This window comes from Melanaphis sacchari, unplaced genomic scaffold, assembly GCF_002803265.2.
Source record: "Melanaphis sacchari strain LSU unplaced genomic scaffold, SCAv2.0 Contig141_pilon_pilon, whole genome shotgun sequence".
NCBI lineage: Eukaryota > Metazoa > Arthropoda > Insecta > Hemiptera > Aphididae > Melanaphis > Melanaphis sacchari.
Window position 1 is genome coordinate 1,310,645 of NW_020270600.1, and position 26,982 is coordinate 1,337,626.

General features: G+C 25.5%; 5 protein-coding genes across 5 annotated transcripts; 2 read left to right on the forward strand and 3 right to left on the reverse strand.

The window, feature by feature from the left end:
- Window positions 1-2,830: 2,830 nt before the first annotated feature.
- On the forward strand, window positions 2,831-8,086 carry LOC112591736 (zinc finger protein 300-like). Its single transcript, XM_025335650.1, has 6 exons — window positions 2,831-3,384; window positions 3,690-3,888; window positions 3,986-4,270; window positions 6,674-6,849; window positions 6,934-7,206; window positions 7,767-8,086. The coding sequence occupies exons 2-6, from the start codon at window positions 3,745-3,747 to the stop codon at window positions 7,912-7,914; spliced, it is 1,026 nt and encodes a 341-aa protein (XP_025191435.1). The 5' UTR covers window positions 2,831-3,384; window positions 3,690-3,744; the 3' UTR covers window positions 7,915-8,086.
- A 2,298-nt stretch (window positions 8,087-10,384) lies between these two features.
- On the reverse strand, window positions 10,385-13,883 carry LOC112591726 (translation initiation factor eIF-2B subunit delta). The gene is made up of 8 exons (XM_025335635.1): window positions 13,680-13,883; window positions 12,236-12,343; window positions 12,007-12,149; window positions 11,833-11,947; window positions 11,599-11,778; window positions 11,244-11,371; window positions 10,721-11,079; window positions 10,385-10,641 (listed from the first exon to the last, which is right to left on the reverse strand). The coding sequence occupies exons 1-8, from the start codon at window positions 13,881-13,883 to the stop codon at window positions 10,469-10,471; spliced, it is 1,410 nt and encodes a 469-aa protein (XP_025191420.1). The 3' UTR covers window positions 10,385-10,468.
- A 2,696-nt stretch (window positions 13,884-16,579) lies between these two features.
- LOC112591715 (uncharacterized protein C1orf43 homolog) lies at window positions 16,580-18,490 on the reverse strand. The gene is made up of 4 exons (XM_025335622.1): window positions 18,135-18,490; window positions 17,517-17,700; window positions 16,987-17,206; window positions 16,580-16,796 (listed from the first exon to the last, which is right to left on the reverse strand). The coding sequence occupies exons 1-4, from the start codon at window positions 18,291-18,293 to the stop codon at window positions 16,652-16,654; spliced, it is 708 nt and encodes a 235-aa protein (XP_025191407.1). The 5' UTR covers window positions 18,294-18,490; the 3' UTR covers window positions 16,580-16,651.
- A 1,595-nt stretch (window positions 18,491-20,085) lies between these two features.
- LOC112591717 (proteasome subunit beta type-3-like) lies at window positions 20,086-23,722 on the forward strand. Its single transcript, XM_025335624.1, has 5 exons — window positions 20,086-20,201; window positions 20,863-20,979; window positions 21,631-21,806; window positions 23,216-23,488; window positions 23,581-23,722. Exons 1-5 carry the CDS (start codon window positions 20,199-20,201, stop codon window positions 23,627-23,629), a joined length of 618 nt encoding a protein of 205 aa, XP_025191409.1. The 5' UTR covers window positions 20,086-20,198; the 3' UTR covers window positions 23,630-23,722.
- Window positions 23,723-25,214: 1,492 nt separating this feature from the next.
- Window positions 25,215-26,892, reverse strand: LOC112591720 (RNA polymerase II transcriptional coactivator). The gene is made up of 3 exons (XM_025335628.1): window positions 26,647-26,892; window positions 25,459-25,651; window positions 25,215-25,397 (listed from the first exon to the last, which is right to left on the reverse strand). The coding sequence occupies exons 1-3, from the start codon at window positions 26,710-26,712 to the stop codon at window positions 25,315-25,317; spliced, it is 342 nt and encodes a 113-aa protein (XP_025191413.1). The 5' UTR covers window positions 26,713-26,892; the 3' UTR covers window positions 25,215-25,314.
- Window positions 26,893-26,982: the final 90 nt, after the last annotated feature.

A 26,982-nucleotide genomic window follows, 5' to 3' on the forward strand; every position in this document is an offset into this window, starting at 1 on the left:
AAATTAAAAAAATAGTGCAAAATTAACTGCTTTTGTATCATATACTAAACGAATTTATGATTTGATTTGCACTTTTTAATGCGTACCAACTAGAAGAAAAAATATATAAGTCATAAACTCACTAATATTCTAACCTTACTCATGTGTTTTACAGAAAAACTTATATTAAACTACTGAACTCAGGAAATACCTACTAATAATTAGTATAAATAATAATATGTATTTAGCAAAATATATTTCCTTTGTTTTAAATTGTTTTTCATGTACAATGATTAGTTATAAAATTCAAATTTTGTCTTATCACGCCCATTGCATTAGTGATCTATTTAATGAGACACGGTACCTATAACGAAAACCTACTACAGCAGAAGTGACTTCCCGTTTTTCTATTTTTGAAACTAAAAAGTAATACTTAATTTGTGGTTAGAATATTTAAAGTATTAGTTAATGATTTAGAAAGAACATTTGAAACAATGGCTATTGTTAGGTTCCTAATTAATATAATATTATTTATCTACCATATCTTAATTAATTTTGATATTGATGATATGAATTATTTATAAATTGATTGAATTTTTACTATTTTTCGATCAATGCACATAAATTCAATATCAACCACATACCTTATATTGAAAAAATGACCAGTAGGTACCTAACATTTAAAAAAAATCTTTTTGAGTAATACTATTGTTCACTAATTAACTCCTTAATGGTATCAGTATACAATCTCTTTGACAGAAATCACCGTATGAATTATTATATAGGCAATTAATAAACACAACTATTATTCTTTAATTCAAAAATATAAATTTTAATTAGAATGGGATTTACGAATGAGATTCATACATCATAAATAAAAAATGCCCAAGTATAAATTAGTAAACTTATATAAATATGTTTTGGTATAAATATTTAAATATAAAACCGAAATAAAAAAAAATAAAAAAATAGTTTAATTTAGAATTTGTTTGATTCCAATAACTATAGCCGTATAAGATTATAGATACAAATATTATTATAAGCATGACTATAATGACTTAAAAATTTTTAGAATCTGAACAAACTTAGATTCATTTTAATAAACACATCGAAAATTTTTTGTGTGTAGGTATACATTTAATGTAATAGAAAAATGCTTCAATTTTTAACTTTAAGAGTGGTTATTGATAGAAAATAGTACATAGATATTACTTTTGAGAAGACAGAATTAAAAATGTTTATTATTTTTAACAGCTTAATATACCCATCCATATTATTTACTTGAAAAAAAAAGTAATTTTTAAAGAATAGTGATAGTCGCTTCCTCGTGCAGATGTTCTCTGAGTAATGTCAAATGGGTATCATAAAAATGTAAATATCTACTGAAACACAATTTTTTATGTGTAAATTTATATTTGAAATTTATCGGATGCAATTTACATTTGTCCAATAGAAACAGTTTACCTGGTGGTGACTGAAAAGACAAGTATACCTAAATTTCATATAGACAGGTAACCTAACAAATGATATATGCATACTTACCCTTCAAGTAAACCTAGTGAGTGAAATATAACAAGTAGTTGTTCTCTATACCAGTTATACATAGTCGCAAACTCAAGATCCTATCAAATTTTTGTAATGTCACTAGTTAAAGTACTTCGAGTAGTTCTTCGTTAAAACTACCGATTCCAGACGTAACCGTAAACGCGAACTATCGACCTCATTATCAATAACTAGCACAGATCACTTATATTACCAAGATAAATATGAATATATGATAAATATAAAATGATCGTAATTTGGAAATAAAGTCGAACAACACATCATGATTACACCATCGTTCTTAACTCATTAAAATACATAATAAAAAAAATAAAAATACAAGAGTTGGCTTAAATGAATTTATGTCGTTGTAAATTTTAATAGTTATCCATCTAAAAATGAGTTTAGAAGAGTCAACGGGAGATTAAACATTAATTTTTAAATGAAAAATTTAAATATCGCTCCATTATTGTCATTATAACCTTAAAAACAATAAACGCGTTCCATGGTAATTGTTTCTTCCAAGGCGATTGACAACGGGAACGAGTATTAAGCGTCTCCGCGCGAGTGTATAAACGTTTTTAATTTTCTCTTTATTTTTTGTATTGTTAGAACACAAAAATAAGTTTTTTTACACAGTGAAAATACAATTGTTTCAAAACGACACCTAACCTGGATACAGACGCCGTCTGGTCGTTAAATCTGTATCCTATAATATATTGGTGAAATGGTGACTATGACACGGGACAAAGACCAGTCGCGAAGTCACGATGCAGATTGAACTATAGACACATATATTATATAATACATTCAATTTAAGTCTCATGTACAATTCTAAGATATAGGCTTGTTAAATTTCGAGCCTCAAATTCCCGACGGAATTATTTCCGTAGTATTAAAAACGAATCGGCCCTCCTGTACACCGCGGGGAATCTTATTATGTAAAATAATCATATAAATTATTAATATTGTTATTACATTAATATTATCGTAAAAATGACGACGAAGTCGTAATTAATATTGCACAATACATAAATAATATTATCGTAATGACATCGTCTACCGGTCGAATAATGTCGGAAAGACAAAAACGTCCGTAGACAAGAGTACAAGACGCATACGATGTTCCCCACGGTCGACGGACGCTATTCGGAGACGCTTTCGGTGAGGACCCGAGCCGACACGGCCGACAGCGCCGCCGATTGGCTTCTTTTTTTTCTCTCTCCTCTTTCTCTTTCTACATTTATACATTATACACTTTTTTTTCTTCTCGTTTTCCCCGTTCGGAAACCATCGGAAACTACATAGGTACCATACCGCCGCCGCCGCCGCTGCCACCGCCGCCACCGCTGCCACCGCCGCCGCCGCATTCCTTTCTTCTTCAGTTACCTATACGTACACACAGTACACATATATTCACGTTTATAACATATATTATTACGATAATGTTTATACCTGTACACCCCGTATCACGTTAACGTTCCGAGTGCGATATATATACACATATGCGTGCGTATATATACATATTATATTATATTATTATTACATATGTATGATATGTATATGCGTGTATATCACGGTATAAATATTTTTTTATGACGGCAGACCGCGATTAAGTCTGTTACGCGTGTTATTTTGATTTATTATTATTATTACTATTATTATTATTATTATTATTATTATTATTGTTGTTGGTCGTTACAATAATTACTCCGATATTACAATTAAATACTATTTAACTAATAATATTATAATAATCGTTTAGAGAATGCGCGTAGTTGATTAATTCCTACAATCAAACGGGCTTCCACCGAACCGACTCTGCTGTTAACGTATATAAACAGTATACGACAACCATAGCAGGTGAGTGCCGCACGTTTTCGTATTGTACCTATTATCGCTTGTCGTTACCATCGTCGATGGCGGTGGTTCGACATTCGACGGACGTCGACTTTCGAACGCCGCCATCGACCATTTCGCTGATACGGCGTTTTCACATAGATCCCGGTACCTATGGTGCGTTCGATCTATTTTTATTGGCGTCCGTTTCTATTATATAATAATAATAATAATTATTATTATTATTATAAAAATAAAAATACCTAGGTACCTATTATATTTATGATTCTTGCCATTATTGGTTTTTGTTTTTTTCTGCCCCCATTTAGGACATTGAATGACCATGTCGATGAGCTAGACGACGCGTACACTACACACGATATTATGCAGCAAACGCAACAGCATTTCTCGGCCACCGAATACGAACTGCAGCAGCAACAGCCACAATACCTTGGTAAACACGATGCCGCTGTCAAATACATGCAACAACTCGGACTACACAAGCAAAACATTAAAGTTGACTCCGAGGTGGGTGCAAGAACTGCGGATAAACGTAGAATATTCATACTCGCGCGTAGTTTTTCAACAAAATTGCCGTAACGATCCTACGTCTTCCTGATTTCAGATAAGGCCTTGTTTAGTTGCTGACAATGTGATCAGTGACCAAAACAGCAGTTGTGGTAGTCCACCCTTGTCCATTGTAGTTAATGGCGATGAGCAACATAGTTCCAGTACTCCTGTACCCTCATCCACGTCGGTATCTCGATCTAAACCTCAAGCTTGTCGCATATGTGGACGTGTTTTAGCATCAACTTCATCATATTATGTACATCTAAAATCACATTCAAACAATAAACCTTACCGTTGTACCCAATGTGAAGCCTGTTTTTGCCGTAAACCGTATTTAGAAGTAAGTGCATTGGTTTTTTTATATTCATAAAGAGGCTTATTTGATTTTTGTCGTTCAGTTAGACAATTAATTTTTTTTTTCTTTCCTTCACTCCCAACTGTATGGGGTCGGCCACCCTTGTCTTATACCTCTATACGATTTTGTCTCCCCACTTTTTTTTATTAAGATCGGCTTTTTGTGTCAATTTCTATTTTGTCTATCCATATTTTTTTTTTATCTTCCTCTTCCTCTCTTTCTTTCTACATTAATTTCCATAGCTACTCTCACTGTTTGTAAGTCATTTCTTTTTATAACATAACTAAACCACCTCAACTTGTTTATTGTTTTTTCTATAATTGGTGACATTCTTAAATTCTAATGAATTCTATCCTTCTTAATCATACTATATATCCACCTTAGTGATATCTCTGTTATGATTACCTTCTGTTTTGTTTTATTTGTTCTTGGCCTAACATTCCAATTCATGTAGCATTATTGGTATCACAGATTTTACCTTAATATAGGTTGTTGTAATGAAATAATAATAGAAATTAAAAAAAGCATTTTAATAAAAATAACATTGCTATCAATTAAGCATTTTAAATATAAAATGTTGCAATATATGAAGTATATTATAGTTTTATGTAAAAGCTAGATTAGGTTAATGTTTTGTTAAACTTTTATATAAAGTGTGCAATTTTCATTAATTTTTTACTTACCTACCATATTTTACAAACAGTTGTTTTAAACCATGTATTAGGTATTAAATTTTAGTTACACCAATTTGTACATACATATTTTTAAAGTTAAATAGTGTACAGCATATAGACATCACTCAATAAAGTTAGATATTGGTGTATTATTATCTTTCTATCAACAACTATTACATGTACTAATAAAATGATCAGTCTTTAATATAATGAACATTTAAATTTCCAGTGAAAAAACATAATCATGTCAACATGTATGTTTGTCTTATACAAGAATATACATTTAATATGTAATAAACTATTGTTGCCTTTGTATTTGTTATTTTATAGAATAATGTGAATTTTTGTTAATGTTTTTAGGGTGCCTTTATAAACATGTTATTTTGATTTGACTTAAAAAGGTTAGTTTAGTGTGAATTATTTGTAATAACAATGGTTATTATCAAGCACAAGCATTTTGAAATGAAAAAAATTAATATTAATGTTGAGTATAAAATATAAAAATTTTAAAACAATATAGTTATTAAATTAAGAAAAAGGGAGTAGGAATAATAATAAAAAAATTGTCTTTCAGTAATGTGATAATTAATATTATATTTCACAATACTAAAAATCTAGCAATAGATAGTGTTCTTAATTACTATCATATTTTAAATTAATTGATTATTATGTACTTTTATGTTTTAAAATTATTTTATTAGGTAATCTTTTAAGTTAAAAATTTTACTTCAAATATATTAAATTCTTCTACAGTGAAAATTGTGTAATGCGAACTCTGAATAAAACGGAAAACTATTCAACACAGAATTTTTTTATGGTCTTGGCATGTTTCTATAGTGTATTATATAGAGTTATATTATAGACATTAAATCTCAATAAAACAGAACCTTTCTAACGCTGAAACAAAACAGTTTTATAGGTTTAATGCAAGTGAAAACCTTGCACAAGCTAGAAAAATGACACTCGTCATATTAAATTGATATGAATATGTAGGTACATCATAAAATAAAACTGCACTACATATATTAGTTAGGTAATTTGTATTTTTTGGTTATAGTATCTGCAATACAAATTTATCTCGTATGTATAATGTATAGCTGTGAAACAATTATGCAGTCTTATGCAGAGTAGTTTACTTGTATATATTAAGTGATGTTCATTCAAATACATATAATATTAGAGAAATAGCAACAACATTGACAAAACAAAAACTCTTATTCAATAACTTTTTGGAAAAGCTGAATGTTTAAATTTAATTCCCAACCTTCATACTTATGTAATATGTATAAATTGTTAATAATTTTGTAAGAAAATAAGTCTATAATTAATTTAAAATAAGTTTTATAAATTAAGTTTATAATTAATTTCTAACTCAAAAAATAAAAATTATAAATGTTGTAAACCAATTTTTTAATGTAAAAAACTGATACAAATTTATAATCTGGAATTTTTCTGTTTTATTCATTGAAGCGGAAAACTTCTTAAAGCGGAATTTTTGATTGGCCCCATGCTATTCCGCATTAGACAGTTTTCACTGTATAACTAATATATTTTATGATTTATTTTAAAACATACTAAAATAAAATATTAATGTTTTTAAGTGTGTATTACCTTTATATGTTCTTAATGTTGAGATTTTTTTAATTGTAATAAATATATGTATGTATTTACTTATCTTTACTTCATATAGTTTTATTACTGATTAACTTTTTAGGTTCATATGAGAACTCATACCGGTGAACGGCCTTATCAATGTAATTTGTGCCTAAAGAAGTTTTCTCAAAAGAGTAGCCTAAACATTCATAAAAGAGTGCACACTGGTGAGCGTCCTTATTCATGTGACATCTGCAAGAAAACATTTGCAGTTAAAAGCTATGTTATTTCTCATAAGTATGATTTTTATATTATTATTTTCAGTTTCTCATTTTATTCTTATTTATAAATATATTTATAATTTGTATGTTATGTAATTAGATGGAGTCACATGACAGAAAAACCGTTTGTATGTGAACAATGTCAGCTATCGTTTAACTCTAAGATCCAATTTGTAACACACCTTAGATCTCATGACTTGGGACCAGCACATTGTTGTCAATTTTGTGGAAAAGCCTTTGTGAAAGGATGCTTTTTAGTCAGACACATCAATAAAGTCCACCGATTCAATGTTGCTGCAGCAGCAGCAGCTACTGACCACGAGCCAGTACACAGTTCCTACATGCAATCAGACACCAACTATTCTAGCATAAGGTACTATGATAATTTATAACTACATAAAGTTATTAGAACAAAAGCTAAGAAAAATAATCATTCATTTTATAGATAAACAAATTAAAAAATTAATTTTATAAAATATTTTTATAATTATTATAAATTAAATATAACATACATACAATAAGGTAAATATAAATAAATTATTGTTTTTATTTAGCTAAAAGCAAAAAAAAAATGTTAATCTGAATTTCACAAATTATTTCATGCTTTTTTTAACTTTTAAATTTATAAGTTAGGACAAATATATTGAATAAGAAGATGGACTTGGCAAATTAAAAATTCACTAGATTTAAGATTAAAATATTACATTTAAGTTTATAAAGTTATTATAAATAAATAATTTGAGTTCAGTATTATCTAAGATTGATTTAAATTTAAATAACTATCTTTTATGTGTTAAAATTATGAAAATACAGTTATAAAAATATATAATGAATATAATATGATTGAATTGTTTTAAAAATATATATAGAGTAATAATTTTATTTTGTTATGTTTATTGATAAACATTGTATAATAGTTTAAAACATTTTTAGATTTGATCCTCGTGAAATCAGCATATTGCCAACTACTAAGAATGGTCCTCGCTTCTTGGGGCCTCCACCGCATAATGCAGATGGTCCACCACCATTAACCCACCTAACACCCATGATGCTGGGCCCACCACAAAACACACGAGCCTAAACCTATTTTTTCTATGTTTAATAAGTAGGTACTTCTAAAGAGTTAATATGTGTTAATAGTCTTGTTTATTAGGTAATATAGAATAGGTTTACCATAAAACATCTTTATCAAACATGATAGAAGTGACATCATCATTATTTTATGATATTTGCCTCAACAAATTTATTTAATGAAATTTAAAATTAAATTTTATATCATTAAATTGTTTGAAAATATATTTATGGCATTTGCATTTTTAACTTGTGCATACTTAAAATATCTAGTTTTTATTCAATTTATACTAAGATTCCAAAAAATAAATAAAGAAAGGGATTTTATTTAAATAAAAATATTTGATTGTTGTTTATAATATATTATTAACAATATATGAAACACTTGATCCACAGTGATGATGTCATTCTTATAAAATGTTTGTGCCTAGTCTTAAAATAATGTAGGCATTGATTTATGAAAAGGTTGAATACTGTCAATTTATATATATATATTATATTTTATTATTCATTTTTTTTTTTTGTAAAATCCCAAAGTTTTTTTAGTGGTGAAATTTCATTTAATTTTATTATACCGGGTCGATTTATTACAAAAATACACTATATTCCTATCTGTTCTTGCCGTTGCCTTTAAAGGGCATTTTCTGTACAAAATTATGCCATAACTATACTTTGTAATGAGAAAACATTTTAAAAGTTTAATTACTAAACTAATTTATACTTAATTGTAATAATTTTTAACTAAGTTTTTTTTTTTAATATATTTTTATATTTATTTTATTGGATTAATTATGAGAAAGTTACTCATTTTGCACAGAATTAGTGGCCTAGATCAATAATTACTATTTACTTTGAACAAACTCAACTCAGATTAGGTATATTTTTATATATTTAAAGTTAAATTTTCCTAGTAATGTCATGTAAGAATTAGTAAAGAACACAAAAAATTTTAAAAGAACTATTTACAATATTATTTTAAGTATAAATGTTTTATAGGTTCCTGTTAAAATTAATTCTTTTAAAGATAATTATTATTTTTTAAATGTTAGTAGTATCCAATCATAAATTTATTGATAATAATAATACGTCAAGAATGTAGGGATTGTGTATAATAGTAATGTAAACATTGTGTAGTTATTATTAAAAAAAAAAAAAAGTATGAGTGTGTTTATGCACACATAAAACGGTTAAAACCGTTTCATCTAAGTGGCTTTGTAAATTTTATGCAATATTTACTATTATTTTACTGTCTAAATGTATACCATTATATGACAATTAGGCTTGTGTGCGATTTTTTTTTATACAAATATGTATGAACTATTATATTTATACAAATATATTATTATTATTTATAGACCTAGAGTTACAGACTAGAACTGTTGTTTTACTCTCACATAAATTATTTTATTGTTTGTGAATTAACAACCAAAAGAATAGGTCAAGGAAGAGTTTTCCAATATTTGTACATTTGCAGCAAATCATTGTTAAAGATTTACTAACCCTAAATTAATATAATGTATATTCTTATAAGGTATTTTTTTCTCTAATCTTGATGTATGATATCTTAGGGTGGCAACGTAATTTATTAACCAGAAATTGTCGAAATGTGTTATATTATTTCATTAAGTTAATGTTAAACTACTGTATAAATCATGTCAGGTGTATGTGTATAAAGTAAAAAAAAAAACTTAACCTAAAATTATTATAAATATGTTTTCGTTGTTTTTCATATCATAATTTTTAATTAGTCCTATTTGTCAGGATTTTTATTAACATCGTAATTAAGGTGAAAATGTGAATTTTGTTCTGTATAATAAATATTTTTCGTATGAAATATTTAACAAGTACATAGTACCGGGTTATCTTAGTTCCTCAGTGTTGATTTATTAATTTTGATTTCAAAAGATGTGTGTATAAATCAGTTTTTGATTAAGTCAAGTCTTAAAGTCTGCATACAGCGTATTAAAATCTATAAAAAATATAAATAAGTTTAGAGCATATTTTTGGCACAATGATGGGGCGTTATAATTAATTTTTTTTTTTTTTTTTGTAATACCGCTGACGATGAGCTGGCGTGTAGTGAATAAGACAACAAATTAATATGCCTACATTATGAACAAATATTTAAATTATGTATTAATAACTTGTATTATACAATTATTTTTAGTTTAAGAATCGAATCTAATATTTCTTACTTTTGTATAAATTACCCTTTTTTTTAATCATTATATACTTATGTGACTCGTATACATTGAATTATTATTATTAGATTGTTCCATCACAAACATTGTTACCCAACGTTTGTTTACTGTTAATTAACAACACAATTTAGCTTTTTACATGTTTTAAGTTAAATAGTGTATGGGTGGGCAGCAGTAAACTTTTGACTGACACTCAAGATGTCGAAAAAAAATGTTTATACGCTGAACATTGTACAACAGAAAATAAATTATATTATCTTATTAAAAATCAATATAAAATTGAAAAAAATAACATATTCTTGTTTATTTTTGCTGCTGTTCATTATGGACGTCAGACTTATTATAATTATTACACATTCTGCATTAGTTTGGTCGCACCCTCAAAACTACTGGAACACTGGTACATGGTAATATAGCAATTTCTGTGACTACGGCTGTTATAAGATCTGAAGTAGTTACATCGTACCTAAGACCTAATGGAGTTAAGTAACGATTGTTCAACCATTGTTCTTTGGGCATGACATCATTTTCGTTTGCTAAAATATTAATATTATTCGAATAAAAATCAATTATTGAGTCGAATGCAATATTTTAGCCCATATCTAAAGAACATACCTAGTTCATTAAAAACTATTGAGTCGGTTTGCACACGTTCTGTAAATTTATAAGTTTCACAGCACACCAATACAGGTACATTAAAATGTTTAGCTACCAAAGCTATTTGAGAACTGCCCGCTCGACCCATAACATAACCATTTGCTAACAATGCATGTGCACCAAGCAGCACTTTAGTTGCTCTAGTCATGATAAAACTGGTTGCTGATAGGAGTACATATGTACACTGGATGTTGTTGCGCACGAGACGATGGAGAAGTTGGCGGCCTTCATACCATGGAGCAGAGTCAACCACAATTACTCTGAATTGTTTGTTGTTAGAGTGGGCACTCGTTAGTATCCGTTCAATTAAGGAAGAACTAAAACATAATTAAAATCATTGGTATATTATTCAACTTTTACAGCAAGTAATTTCAAATATATTTTAAAAATGTAGCTTTTGATGTTAAATTTATTACATATTATTTTATTATAAAGAAATAGAAATTATATTAAATATTTTATACTTTAATTATGTACTTACTATCCATAAGTAAGAATAACATCTCCTTTTGCAATTTTATTTTGAGCTGCAATACAAATTGCCTTACTAGCCATATGTATTTGGACATAAATGTAATTATTTATAACAGTTTCTAATGTATCTTTAGCCTGTAAAATAATAAGAAAATACTGATACATAGTTATGATAAACTATACCTATATTATATTTTTTTCAAGTTAAGAAGATAATTAGGTGATCACAGATATGCAAAGATAAGCCCCAACTACGTAATATATAAATGGATAGCTGTTAATACCATCTGACCACCACCTGATGAAAACTTTCAGTGGGTTGTCTTTAAACATGATTAAAGTTACAGATTTAGAATACGCACATGACCATCAGAAATATTGTGTGGCAATCTCTTTACATGCCACATGATAGATTTATGAGCATTATTCATGGATACAGAAAATGGTCGACATGCCATTAAGTGATCGATAGCCGGTCCAAGATGTTCCTCGAAAGATCGTGCAAAAGTTTTGTGTTCTGGTGTCACAAAATCTGAAATAGTCTACAAAAATAATTTGAGAAATAAAAAATATTTGAATTTCTGCATTTTACAAACTTGTTTGAGTGCATATAAAAAGGCAAGACACCTGGCATTTGATCCTGCTACAACAGAAGTTTGCATTTGTACTCCAAGTTTTATAAAAGATGGATGTACTTTACCAGAATTTATTCTAGATAAATATAAATAATAAGAAAACGGTCAAATAAATATTTGAGATTTTTAACTTACTTTAATTTATTTTCTGCCAACAAAGATATCGAGTCAATATAAAGATGATTGAAAAGTTTAACTTTATGTGTAACTGGCCCTGTAGATTTCTTAACTAAATTCGCTAATTTTACTGTTTTTACTAAAGGTTTAACTTCTTCTACCTGAGGGAAGAATAAATAAAAAATTATTTTAACTTATAAGTCAGATATTATTTATGAGTATCTACCATATTATTTTATAAACTCACGTTTTTAACAATATTTTCTTTATTTTTGTTACTTTTAGTATTTATCACTTTTTTAGTTGTTTCAATTTTTTGAGTTGACTGTTTTTTTTGTGCTGTCTTGGAAATATCCTGAAACAGATATAAATATGAACATTTTAATCATCTGAGTTTTGTATAAAAAAAATAAACCTTAAAAAATTAAAACATTAAATACATTATACATGATTTGAAGAAAAGTTTTAAGTTTCTACATTTTTATATTTTGAAATATAATAAACAATATCAGTTAGAGTTAAAAAGTTGTTTTTAAGTATTGCCATTAAATATTATTCTAAGATTTAAGACTAAGTACATTAATTTTGGAAACATAATCAAATGGATAAAAAAAAGAAATAAATATATTATAAAAATTATTTTTTATAACCATTATTGTTATTAATTTCAATTCTACATAATGAATAATAATATAACAAATTTTTAAGTTAAGAAAGTAAATATACTTTATGTATTAGGAAATTTCAAGTATAAATTAATTGTTTGAAAATTTAATAAAATAAAATTATCAAAATATATGTATGAAAAACGTAAAAATGTGTAGTATCTACTTTATACTATTTTATTTTCTTTGATATCCGTGTGATTAAGTAAATAATTTATAAGGTAATAAGTAATAACTATTATTTTCAAGTTTTAAAACAAAAAAATAACTCAATAGCATGTTGTAAATTAATATATTATAGTTAATCTATGATATATATCCAGGAGATTAGGATTTCACATTTCATATCATCATTTATGAATTTGTTAAAAAACCTTTACAATTTATGTAAGTACTTATTAAAATATTGTCATATATGTTTTTTAAATTAACTTAATATGCCTATACACATTTTATTTTAATTATCTTTCAATACGAATATAATATTAAAGTGCATTGGTACACCTAAAGTGGAATATTTATTTCATAAAATAATGACAAAAAAAAAAAAAAAAGGTATAAGTAAAAATAATGAGAATCTCTTAAGATCGCATTTTGTTTGTCATACATTTATTACAAACTCTAAATTTTAAAGCATAGTGATATATATTGTTAATAAATATAACTATAAAAAGACTTAAAATAGAAAAAATTCTTTCAGTGATTTGATTTCATTATTTATTTAACTCTAACAATTTATCAGTCCAAAAAAGCATACATTTTTCTAATAATATGAATTAATATCCCTATTTTTATTTTTGTTTTAACTGCTTAGTTGAGCGGAATTACTTTTCTATTACTTGCACCCAGCCTACATATAATTTATTTTACAACTAACCTGCCTATCCTAATCTGTAAGTAGATCATTAGAAATATAGTCAACTGCATCGAGGAAAACTTGTAGGTAGGAAATCACTGAACATATGTTGTTAAGTATGGTTTACTTAACCATACTTAACTTAATAGTTTTTTGTGGTTTTTACTCACTGGTTTTGGCTTTGGCACTTTCGTGGAATCAACAGCGGTAGTAGACTCTGTGGAGGATTCTTTACATTTTTTTTGACTTTCTAGTCCATCGAGTTTTTGTTTTTCTAGCGCTGCTTTTTTCCGTTCTTGTTTCGCCGCTCGCTTAGCTTTACGTTCGGCCTCTACCTCTTCCCTAGTCTTCTCTTTAATTGGCGGTTTATCCATTATGAACAATCTAATTTTTTTTGTAGACGTACTACACTATGTAAGTCAAGACTTACAACTCCAAAGTGGCAAAGTAAAATTGTTTGAAAAAATTTAACAAGTCAAAAGGTATTATCATCTAATATCTTAAACTATGATAACGCTATGGCGTGTTACAAAGAGAATAATATGTGTGACTATACTATGAATTTCCTTGGAGTGATTTTTTTTCCGTGACTATACCTATTATTGTGATATTATAGTAGGTACACTATATTCTAGTATTCTGTATTTTACTATTTTAGGTAGGTATTCTGTTTTTGTATTATTTACTATTTAGTATTCACTATCACTATTACACAATGTACTATTGTCTTGCATTTTGCATTGATTGGTAGAATATTTTTGATTCTTGTGTAACAAAACGTGATTTGAATACAAGTAGTTACTACCAAATATTAATTAATAATTATTAATTAGTGCAGAATTTACCTATATAATTATGAATTTATAGTATTTGTATTTTGTTATTTATTGTCGTTCAGAATGAATTACCGCAAAATATCAATATTTATGTAAAAGAGGGGGGAAAAGTTAGAAAGTAGGTAACTGTCGTGAATTCGTGATGTGCATTGTGCACTTTGTGCAGTACCTACTACCTTGTTATGTATGGAGTGTGGATTGTACTTTATTAATTTGTAAATTATTACTGAAATATTGAGTAAGTCATTGTACTAGACTACTAGAGTATGTATGGGAATTATACTTCAGTAATAACTAATAACTAATAAGTATACCAGTATATGAGTATATGACATGTTACGATGTGGCAATATGTTAAATTAGAATACGTAATAATTCTGTGCTCAGACAGTTTATATTACAAAGTTTACCTATCTAATGCTATTATAAAAATATAATAATTTATTTTATTATTAGTAATATAATAATATAATAGGATGAATATTTTCCGAAAATATTATATTTTTTATTTTATTTTAATATTAATTTATTATTATTTTAGTACCTAGTCTATATGACTTACTACGGAATAGTGTAAATTGCAAACTTATGGTATAAATAAATAATAGCTTAATAGTTAAAATTAATCTAAATATTTTGGAAAAATGTCATTATGTACCTATATTAGGTAATAGGTATATAATATATTAATATAATAAAGTTACATTTCAAAGTCTTCACGAATAATATATTTCAATTTTACGAGAAAAAACACTTAAACTATTATTGTTCCTTCAAATATCTAGGATTTTTTTTACAAATTTTCACTTAAAATAAATAAATAAAACTGTGTTTATGTATTTTTAAGATATTTTGGCTACGTTGTGAGCTATAAATGAGAAAACTAGTAGGTATTACATTTCCAATCCTTAATTATAAAAATTGAACATTTTAAAATCTTTTAAATGAAAAATAAGTTGTAGATTTCCGTGATTTTATCAAAATTTAAACTTCAAACATCTTAAAAAAAAATACAACCAACGTATTTTTAATATTTTAAAAAAGATATATGAACAACTTACTTGAAATCTTAGTAAGTATGATAACTACCTATATATTAATAAATTATATCAGAGATCTTGCATTACATTCTCAAGATTTTTAACCAGACGTGTTTTTTTGAGATTTGTAGAAAAAAAAACTAAAATATTAAAAATTAAAAATGTTTATAATATAAAAAGAATCCAAATATTTAAAACAATTATATCATAGATAAAGTTAGTATACACATAAACATTAATTGGTGAGCATCTCACACAATTATTCAATAATTGATGGATGAAGCCAATGAAGATATACATTCTGTTTACTATAATCTTTTTTCGACATTTATAATAAATTGGCACAAAATACATCAATTGTTTATATAATACACTACATTATTATCTTTTCTATTAATAACTAAAATAAATGGTTATGTTGTTTTTTATTTATAATATCTAATATCTAATATCTAATAATATCATAGGAACATAATATAATACACTAAATTATCAGATGTTAGTATATTAATATTCAATATGTAGAAAATAAAGGTATATATTTATTAGTTTCTTTTAATGGTTAAATTAAAAGTTACGTAAAATAAAATAAATTATAGTGAAATATATGTATGGTTGTGAAAAAAGTTTTAACAATAAAATACTAATATTTAAATTAGTTTAAAATTGAAATATTTATGAAACTTGATATGGTATACAATCATGATTTAATTTATTACAATTATATTTAAAATAAAAATACCTTGGTATGGCTGTAGCACCTTTCTATCATCATTATATCAAAGCAGATTAATAATTTAGTCAATTATTAATTTATCTTAGACTAAAAAAATGTTATGGCATTTAATATAACTAAATAATATAATGAAAATCTTCAAATACCACTTTATAAATAGAAGGACACCCATCAGGTAAAGATCTTAAGTAAATATTAAATGGAACTAATTAAAATTAAAATAAATAATTAAGATTAATGATTAAAAATATATAACAGTTTTATTTCTTTCAAAACAATAATTTACCAAATAATTTAAGGCTCTTAAAAATGCCTCTTATTGTTCATAATAATATAATATTATTTAACATTCAATTACTTATATGTTTCAATAAATAAAAAAAAATATTTTTAAACTTAAATAAATTTTACATATTAATATAATCTACATTTACCAAAATATTTAGAAACTTATCTGGTATTAATTAATTTTAACTAAATACAATAAAAAGTAATTTTACTCCAATTAATTCATAATAAAAAAATACTTCTCATACAACTTTTAAGCGATTTGAGTCTCTGTCTTTTGTTCTAAGATTATCATTATTACCAGTTCGCATATTGTTATTACGAGTTGGAGTTTTATTGGGACTATTTTTTCGACTTTCACCAGAATACGATTTCAATAATTTTGCACTGTAATAATTAAAAAAATAATATTTTAATATATTAAATTAACAATTAAAATACATATTAATGTATGTATAAGGTATATAATATATTTACCATTGCTATTTAATAACTGTAAATTTATACTTGAATTTTAAAGTAATTATGTAGAAATTTTAAAATATATTAAAAATAAATTTATCACAACGTGACTCACATGTCAATTAATTTTTTCATTAATCTTATAAATGATTGGTATTCTTCATCCAGGAATTCATTTGGATCATAACGTGCGTGTTCATAGAGATCACAGAATTGATGAACTATGTGCTGTCCACTGCCATCCAAAAGTACTGCTAATGTATTTAGTAAAAATGAACGGATGTTTTCGTTTGGATGACGAGTCAAAGTTTTATCTTGTTTGATGATTTCATATTCTAAAAGTACATTTTTATATAGTTTTACAAAATATTTATTGATATAATATCAAGTTGACTATGAATTAATTTTAAATAAGTGAATCGGTTCTTAAATTTATGAATTGTAGATACGCATTATTGTTGGTTTTAATATTTTTTTTTCATTTTATTTGAACTTAGGACTATTTACAAATGTTTAGTTTGTGTCCGTAAAGGGGCCAATTAGGATATTTTTAGCAAATTTTATTTTATTTTTGGGACCAATTCATATAAAGTATACCTACTATTTATTAACTATGAAACTAGTTTTATTCTTATATTTTATTACCCAACTTTTTGACATCATCAACTGCTTTCATACGATAATAGTGTGAGGGCAATGGTTTGTTATTTGATTCAGTCGGTGGTAATATATACTTTGAACGGTCATCGTCTTGATCTCTCATCAATTTTGGTTCAAAAACAATTTTTGGAACTACTTCGATTCGTCGTTCGATTTCTCTTTTTAGTGTCTAACAAAAAATAAATATTATACTATATTATTTGAAATACAATATGAATATGTATTTATTACTATTAAAGCATTATACTAATGATTTATAATTACTATTATTCTTAAAACTATTTTAGATGATATGACACAGAATTCTATATTAACATTTAATTTTCAATAAAAAACAAATTTTATGAATTAATATAAAATATTGTCATTATGCACATCATTATACAGTATGATTTTTACCATGACATGTTATTCTTATACTGTGTATATGCCAATAAATTCATATACCTAATTGCGTTGCAAATAAAAAAGAAAACAAGGGAAGCAAAGTAACTCAAATAAGTTATGGTGAATTGTTGATGATCAATATTTTGAATAAAACGCAACTGAGTACTATAATTTTAAAAACCATTATACACATTTTTGAGAAATTTTTATCTTTACTTTTTTTCCATCGTGTCCAATTGGCACATGCGGACCTCTCCTCGATCGTAAAGCAAATCTCATGATCTGCCTCTTGGCAAATATGAATAGCAATATGAAAGTCAATATACCGCCAGCTATAAATATCACCACTGTGACACCAGAGAGTTGTTGAGCCATTGCCTATTCACTTAAGAGAAAATAACAAAATTATGTGGAGAACATTAGTATTAACCCAAGTTTGTCTCGAAATCGTTTTTTATCTGCGTTAAAAGTAGATTATTTATAAGTAATCTTAGTAATCTTTTAAAGTTGAAAGTTGCCATTTGAAACTTTTGTAATAGAAATAAGATATAATAAACAATTTTTGAAGAATAAAGATAAGAATAACTTCCGTACACAGGCTAACATAATATTATCGTGAAATTTCTTATCAGGTGCAGGTAACCGTAATATTAATTATTATATACTAAATAATATATAGGTAATATATTTTATTTCCTATTTATACAGTATACTTTGAAATGAGCTTAATTAAACATTTCTATTTTTCAGATAAAATTTAAAATTCAACAATAATATGACTTAATCATAACATTTGTTATTGGATTATACGATTACATTTTAAATAATTTATTCAATTATTTAATACTTATCTATTATACATATAATGTACCTACCTAATTTAAATAATAGTTAAAAGCTATAGCTTATAATGTATGTCATAAGAAATTCTCAGTAGTAAGTACCAGCCTTGAGCCTTTAAAATATCCAAGTTTCTGTACAACACGTCAACACACATAGTTCCAAATCAACCTAATCTAAAGAAAAAATGAATGCTATAAAAACTGGCATCAATGCATGGTTGAACTACTTTAACCAATAACGCATAATTTAAAATAAATAATAATATGTAAATACAAATATATTATTTCATAATTTTGAATGGAATGAAATAAAATAATCTTTTAACTAATTTACCTGTTTAAATGAAATAACACTGCACTTCTTAATAATATATTATTAACATACAGTATTAAACTTAATATTTTAATCTTTTACTTAATGAAATAAAGAAATAAATGCTTAAACGATAAAATAGTGGTATAGGTAAGTACTGCTATAATATTTTACCAAAATAAAAAAAAAAAATTTTAAAAATAAATGTAATTTAATAATAATATTGACAATAACCTAGCCTATGGCAGTATTGTATGCAGGTTATTTTTCTAAATAAACTCATTAGTCATTAGGTATAGTATATTTAGTATAAGCACTACCCGTCTATTACCATCGTTCACTATCGATTAAACTACCTAATAAAAATAAAACCAAATCTATTTTTAGGATTTATATGGTTTCTAAACGTTATTTTGCGGCAAAATGCATTTCAGACAGGTGTATTTACACGTGAACACTAAAATATATGTTTTTCCAAATAATTTTTATTTATTTCCACGCGAATAGAATTTTCAATGAACATATTATAAATTTATATAAGTGGTTTAACGACTAATTAGTTGAATAATTTTACTTTTTAGTATATTATAAAACCTTATTCAATATTTTAAGATGTGACACTACAAAGCTTAGTGTGGTTAATTACCTACTATATACATTTTAAACAGCAGTGTGTATACGGTAGAACCAATTTCATTGCCATTTTTTCACTTTATGTACATAGATACGACAAATATAAATCTTTGGATTCAGCGTTTAATATTTGTATTATGTAACCATCTGAAAATATTTGTGTATTTACGTTATTTATTTTAAAAGATAAATATTAAATTGTGAGAAAAATTTTTAAACTATTGTAACATTTTACTGAGCTCTCCATTTATTTATTCTCTTTGGAAACTATCAAATTTGTTTACACTACCTTAAAATGTAATCTATAGATAATATAACAACAGTTAAACTGCAGTGTTCCTAAATGTGATAAATAAATAATATAACCTGATAAATGATAATGAATTAGCACTTTTTTATTGTTTAGATTATTTTAAAAAGTTCAAATCGTGTAAGAATTTTCGTTTTTAAAACCTTTGCAAGTCTACAGTTTCATTAACTACTTTTCTCAAAATGGTAAAGTATTTATTGGTCATATCTTAAACGAATTATATTGCTATTGATAATTATGTATCTTAATACAATATAATATTTATAAAAATTAGTTAAGTATTTTAATGTTCAATGAACAGTAAGCTATAATTTATAATGCTCATTGTTGTAATTATAAAGTTGCTACCATTAATATTTATTATCTTAATACATCAATAGTAGTTAGGGTAGTTAGGTTTGTTTAAATGGATAGTTATTAGAATAATAATTATCCACTTTTGACCAAAATTTTTCAAATTAATATGAATATTTTATTTAAAAATGTAGTAAATACTATTAAAAATATATTTTTGAGTTAAAGTTTTCATTTCTATTACTATGTTATGAGTTATAATTTATGACCATTTATCATGGGTTATAAATTCTTAAAAAAACTTACAATTGCCACTGATAAATATAATTGTTAATAAGATTAGGATGTATGCAAAAAGTCAGTATCTAGTTCATTTAGTCAGTATTATTTATGAATAAACTGATTTATTTAACTGTTCTTTAAATAAAGTAAACTTAGTATTTATTACAATATTATTATAATGAAGCACATGAGCTTGTAAAAATATAATTTTTATTTATTAATTGTTGTTTATTTGAATGTGTAAATTGTATAATTATTTTATAAATGTAGAGTATCATGGACTATAATGGCGGTGCCTTAATTGGTATGAAAGGCAAAAACTGTGTAGCCATTGCAACTGATAAGCGATTTGGTATACAAGCCCAAACAGTGTCTCTTGATTTCACAGTATGTAGTTTTATTTATTTATTTATTATTATTGTGTATTATATCGAGAGTTCGGAAGTTATAGGAGCTAAAAAATGCAAAAGTATTTTTTTAAATATGTACAAAATATGTACAAAAACTAATGTAAAATATGAAAACAAATTGGTTAGTATTTTGACAAATTATTAATTTGAAAAAGTAGGTAAAAAATACATCAAATGTCAATCTTGTACAACAAACTTGCTAAAGAATAAACAATTTACGATAAGTTAAGTTGATAATTTATAGACGACTAGATGGTATTTGGCATATTAATATGATAGAGACTGAATGCACATTGGCATTGCACCTTTAATAGTTGATTGTGACAATGACTATAAATACTTACATTAAATAATATTAAATTTTATATACAACATTATTTAAAATATATATGTTAATAAATAAAACAATTAATGTGTATGAAAATCAATAAAATATATATTTTTCCCCCCAAAATTAACAAGATATGTTACATATGCATTTTTAATTTTTTAAATTTATTTTATAAGTTTTGAATTTTTGTTTGGTTTGCTATACTTAAATTAAACATTTATAGAACAATATGCCACTCCTACAACTTCCGAGTTGCAATTATTACCTATAATTAATTATTTTAATTTTTAATTATAGAAAGTTTTTCAAATAAATCCTCATACATATATGGGATTTCCTGGTTTAGCTACAGATATATTTACTGTGTATGAGAAAATTATGTTCAGGAAAAGGTTATACGAATTAAAAGAGAATCGGAAAATTTCTCCTAAAGCATTAGCATCTTTGGTCTCCAATCTGTTGTATGAAAACAGGTATGTAATATTTAAATAAGAAAAATTAATTCTAAATTTATATTTTGTATATATTAGTGATTCTCCTTGATCTCCATGGAGGTCACTAACACATCCTAAAATCTAAACATTTTAATATAGAAAAAATTATAATCTTATTCTAGGGGTGTCACTTTAGTATCATTTGCTTAAATTATATTTGCATTGATAAAATTTTATGAAAAAAAAAAAAAATGGTATGATTATGTGTCTATCATTACCAATGCATGACAATGTGAAATTATATCAAGTCAGATTAGGTTAAGTTAGTTTATACTATATTTTTGTATATTTATATTTTATATTAAAGTTATGATAGCAGCGTTGCAAACAAATCTATAGGAAAATTTAACTGATGAATTTTTAATCGAAATATCTTGACATCTTTTTTTCATTATAGTTTAATATGTTAATGTTTTTTTTATGACTCAAAAATATCTGTACAAATGATAGCTTGATAAATTGTATGTTTATTAAGACAGGAATACCTCAATCTTATGTTTAATATTAATGTTCAATGATATTCACAAACTACCATAAAATTTGATAATTGCCATAACATAACTTACGTTTAAGGCATATATACTAAAATATAAAAATTGAGGCTTCATGAAACTTAATTTCTTAAAAAGAAACTATCACAAATTGTTGTTTTACTCTGATGCTTTTAAAACAGTTTATTTCTCATTGGTAAGATCACACATTGAATGTACTTCACTTGTTTAGTTCAATAATTCTATAATTTAGATGCATGATAATAGTCAATGTAAAATAACTCTTTAGATATTTATCTTTTAAGTGACACATTGAAAGAGAACTCCATCCGAGTTTTAAAGATTCAAATTTTTTCATTATTCACACTAATCATACTACAATATAGAAAAAAATGCCCAAAACTTAGTATTTTTATATAAACTCATTGCTGGTAATATTGATTATCCATTCTTTGTTTAGTGGCTATAGTTGATATACAAATTAAAGATTTGTTCTACTTAAAAATATAAATAAAAAAATGTTAGAATCTTCTATTAATGTTTTAATGGTGGTAGACTATATAGATTTTTTAAATTATGATAATAAAAATACGTTTAAACCACATTTAAGGATTAAAAAAGCAAACAATTAAAAAATTATAGTTAAAATGTTATTTTGAATTAAAGTTAAAGCATAATGCGTTAAATATTACTGTTATTAGATATTATTATTTGTAAATGTATTTGTGTCTACAATATAGATTATTATTATAAATAAATAAATAATAATTAATAACTTATTTCACATTTTATACTGACTGTTGATTTAAAAATATATGTAGATAATTATTTAAATGTATATTTCATACATTGTTTGCACTGTATACATTTTTAATTATTTTGTTTTGTGTTTAACAGATTTTCACCATTTTTCGTAGAACCTATGATTGTTGCTTTGGATGAAGTGACATTGGAACCATATATGTGTGATATGGATTTAATTGGTTGTGTAAATAAGTCTGATAACTTTGTGGTTGGAGGTACTAGTTCAAGCCAATTATACGGTCTTTGTGAAGCTCTTTGGGAGCCTGATATGGAAGAGGATCAACTATTTGAAACTATTTCACAAGCTTTGGTTAGTGCTTGCAATCGTGATGCCATTTCCGGTTGGGGTGCTAAGGTTTACATTATGTAAGTAAAATTATTTTGTTTGAAATAGTATAGCGATTTTTTTTTTCATATATCTTAAAGGGTATTATAAAATAATATTTCTTGTGTTTCAGTAAAAAGGACAAGATAATTGTGCGTGATATTAAGACAAGAATGGATTAGACGTTAAACACGTGGCAGTTTTAATTTGTGTATATTTTTTCATAATTAATACTAAGATTGTTTTATTCATACGAAAAATTATAAATGGATAAAAATTAAATTTATAATAAAATAATTTTTTTTTTTTAGTTTGAGTACCTATATTAAATATCAGAATATTTTAAAATTATATTAAAATCAAGAAGACATTTTCTTTAATTTATTTTTTTTTGTTTAAAAAGTATTAACTATAGAAACTTTCTATTGTTTCTTAAATTATCTTTTTCTAAACTCATTGATAATTTTAAAAATTGTTGACTAAATTTAAGTCATATATTAGTTATAAGTATATACAATTTGAAAATTTAGATTCTGAGTAGAACAATGAACATTTCTTTTTATAATGAAGGTTATTTTTTTTGTTATGTTTTATACTCATAGAAATGGAAATGTTTTGTTATTTAACTTATTTGATAGCGGTTTCTGGTAGCAAATTCTATTATTTGGTACATTTGTGTTGAGGTTAACCGGTGTGTCATATTCTTTATTTAACTTTAACTTTTCAAAGTATAATTCATGACATGATCTTTATGTAATATTATGAATTTATGGTAAAAACAACCATAGATGAGAAAAACACTTATGGTTAGTTTTATTGATTCCTCAGTAATTATTAGCAATATAAAATTTATAAATTAGTATAAAACATACAAGTTTAATTGTTGGAAGTATAGTCAATAGTTACTTTAAAAAAAGGGTTAAGAACAACCACTACATAAGAGGATAGAAAGTAAACAATTCTCAATATTCCTTAAAATAATTAGGAATTATAACTGTAAAATGGTTAACTACTTTCATCTATTTTAAGAATAATTTTAGTTTTAATTATTATTGTATATTGATTAAAATTTTAATAGTATAAGTTTTTTGAGAGGGGGATGAGGTGGAGGGGAAGTTGGGAAATTATAGATTTTGTACAAAGGTATATGTTGATAATAAAACTAGGTACTACACAATACACTAATGAAGTATGAAAAAGAAAGTATCATCAAATTAGATTTAAAAAAAATCTATAGTACATTATTTGATATAGTCGGTGACTAGTAGGCAGTAGGTATCTAACTTATTATACTGCATTAAAGTATAAGTGGAAATTTATTTAATAAGGTTTTTAGTCTGTTAATTATAAATTTTTATATGGTTAATATTATGAAAAAACTTTGTATATAAAGATACAAAGGGTTAAGGTATATAATTCCTCCCTACTTAATTTAATATAAAAAATTAAGACAAAATTGTTAAAATAAATAAAATAATTGGTTTTTTTAAAATAACTATTGCCAATTTTTTTGAAATAATGAAAAATAACTTATTTTGATTAAGATTACGTGATACACTTTACACTTATCCTATTGTACCTATGATTCATTAAAAACATGTTATGAGTATTAATAATACTCTAAGCTCTAAGGATAATGATTTCAATTTTAAATTTATTTAAAATAATAAGTCATGATTTCAATGAAATTTTAAATTTTGTATTATACTTGGTAAATTAAAATACTCTAGGAGTTTGAAATACAAAATTATAATTCAGCTTATAATATAATTTAACACTTAATGCTTAAGTATGAAATAATACATCAAAACAAACTAATTATAAATAAATAAATATAAAAACAAGTCGGTCACATAAGAAACTTAAATTATCCCAATTTGTTGACGGATTCCTGAATATCATCAATTTGCTCTTTTAGTCTGTTCCATTGGTTAACAGACAACGATATACCTATAAACATAATTTTAACATTTTAAAAAACAATTTATTTAGGAAATTCCTTTTTTTTTACCCTTTTTTCCAGGAAGTATTTCTCCATTTTTCTCATAAAATTCACGGATGTCGATGAAAAGCCTTCCACGAAATTCTCTAACTTTAACAAAGCGATTTTTATCCAGTGCAAAAGAATGCTCTTCCTCATTTGAGTTGGTTTTCTTGGAACTTCCTTTATCAGTAGGTTTAGATTTTTTTGGAGGGGGATTTCTCTAAAATCAATCATTATAATTCATGACATTAAAATTCATTTGTTACATATCACAATTATTCTAGATGTATAACATAGTAAATAATTTAATGAGATATTTTATCATAAAAAAAAACTTTCGAAATTTGACTTAAATGGTTAGATTATATTAACCAAAATATATTATATAATTATATACCTAGATGTTATAGGTGTTAGTATCAAGTTTGCTATAACTTATTTACATAATGTTTATTTAATTTTTATAATTTATTCTATTAAATAAGGCTCAAGGGCGATTCATGTAGTTACATATAAAAAATAGATCTTTTCTGAAGTGTTAGTTAATCTTTTATAATCAATCAATAAAAAAAAAAACTTTCAATTTATTTCCAAATACATTATTATGATAGCAAATGCACATTAGTATGTCTATTATTAATTTATTTTATTGGAAAATACCTATAAATAGGCTTGTGATTTATATTTCTAGGTTATTATATAGAAGCAATTTAACAATTTAGTTTAAACTGAACAGGAATTAAAAACAATTATTGAGAGCACTCAATATTTTTTTCTGAAATTTTGATTGTTAATGAGGACATGATGTAGGTATTGTTAGTTTTAATAATATAGCAAAATAATAATAATACTTATCAAATTTAAAAGTGAGAATTAATATTAAAATTTTCAACATAAAATGGATTCGGCTGAGTACGAATTTGTTTTAATGTTTATAATAAAGACAGAAATAATACACGAGGGCATCAGGGATAAAAAAGGTTAACACTTTAATAGAGGAATGAAAGTCATTTTGTCTTAAGAGTATAGTCACATTAGTGTGCGAAATAGGTAACATACGGATACGGTCGGGGTTTTAAGGTATTGATCTATATTTTTACATGGTAGTGCACTATCAATTCATGGTGAAATATCTGAGCACATGTCATTTTGTAAATTTTTTAATAACTTTACACATGAGGTTTATTTATTTAACTACAGCATAAAAAAACTTACGTCGTCGGGTCCAGAGTCGGAGGAAGAATCATCGGAAGCGCTACGTTTGGACTTCTTTGGTGCCATAGTGAGAATGTTTTTTATAAAGTTGAAAAACTAAACCGTTGAATGAAACGGCGACAAATTGTAATACAAATCAATAACTCTGAGTTTAAGTGCTCAATGCTCAAAAGTCAACAGCGACTACAAGCAGTTAGCAGACATCGACAACGGATATTTTTAATTTTACGCTCATAAACTAATCGCCAATCGGCAACAATGTCATAACTCATAACCTCAAATACGTTGTTACAGTGTGACCGATCAGCATTGAGATTATTATCAGACGAACATACG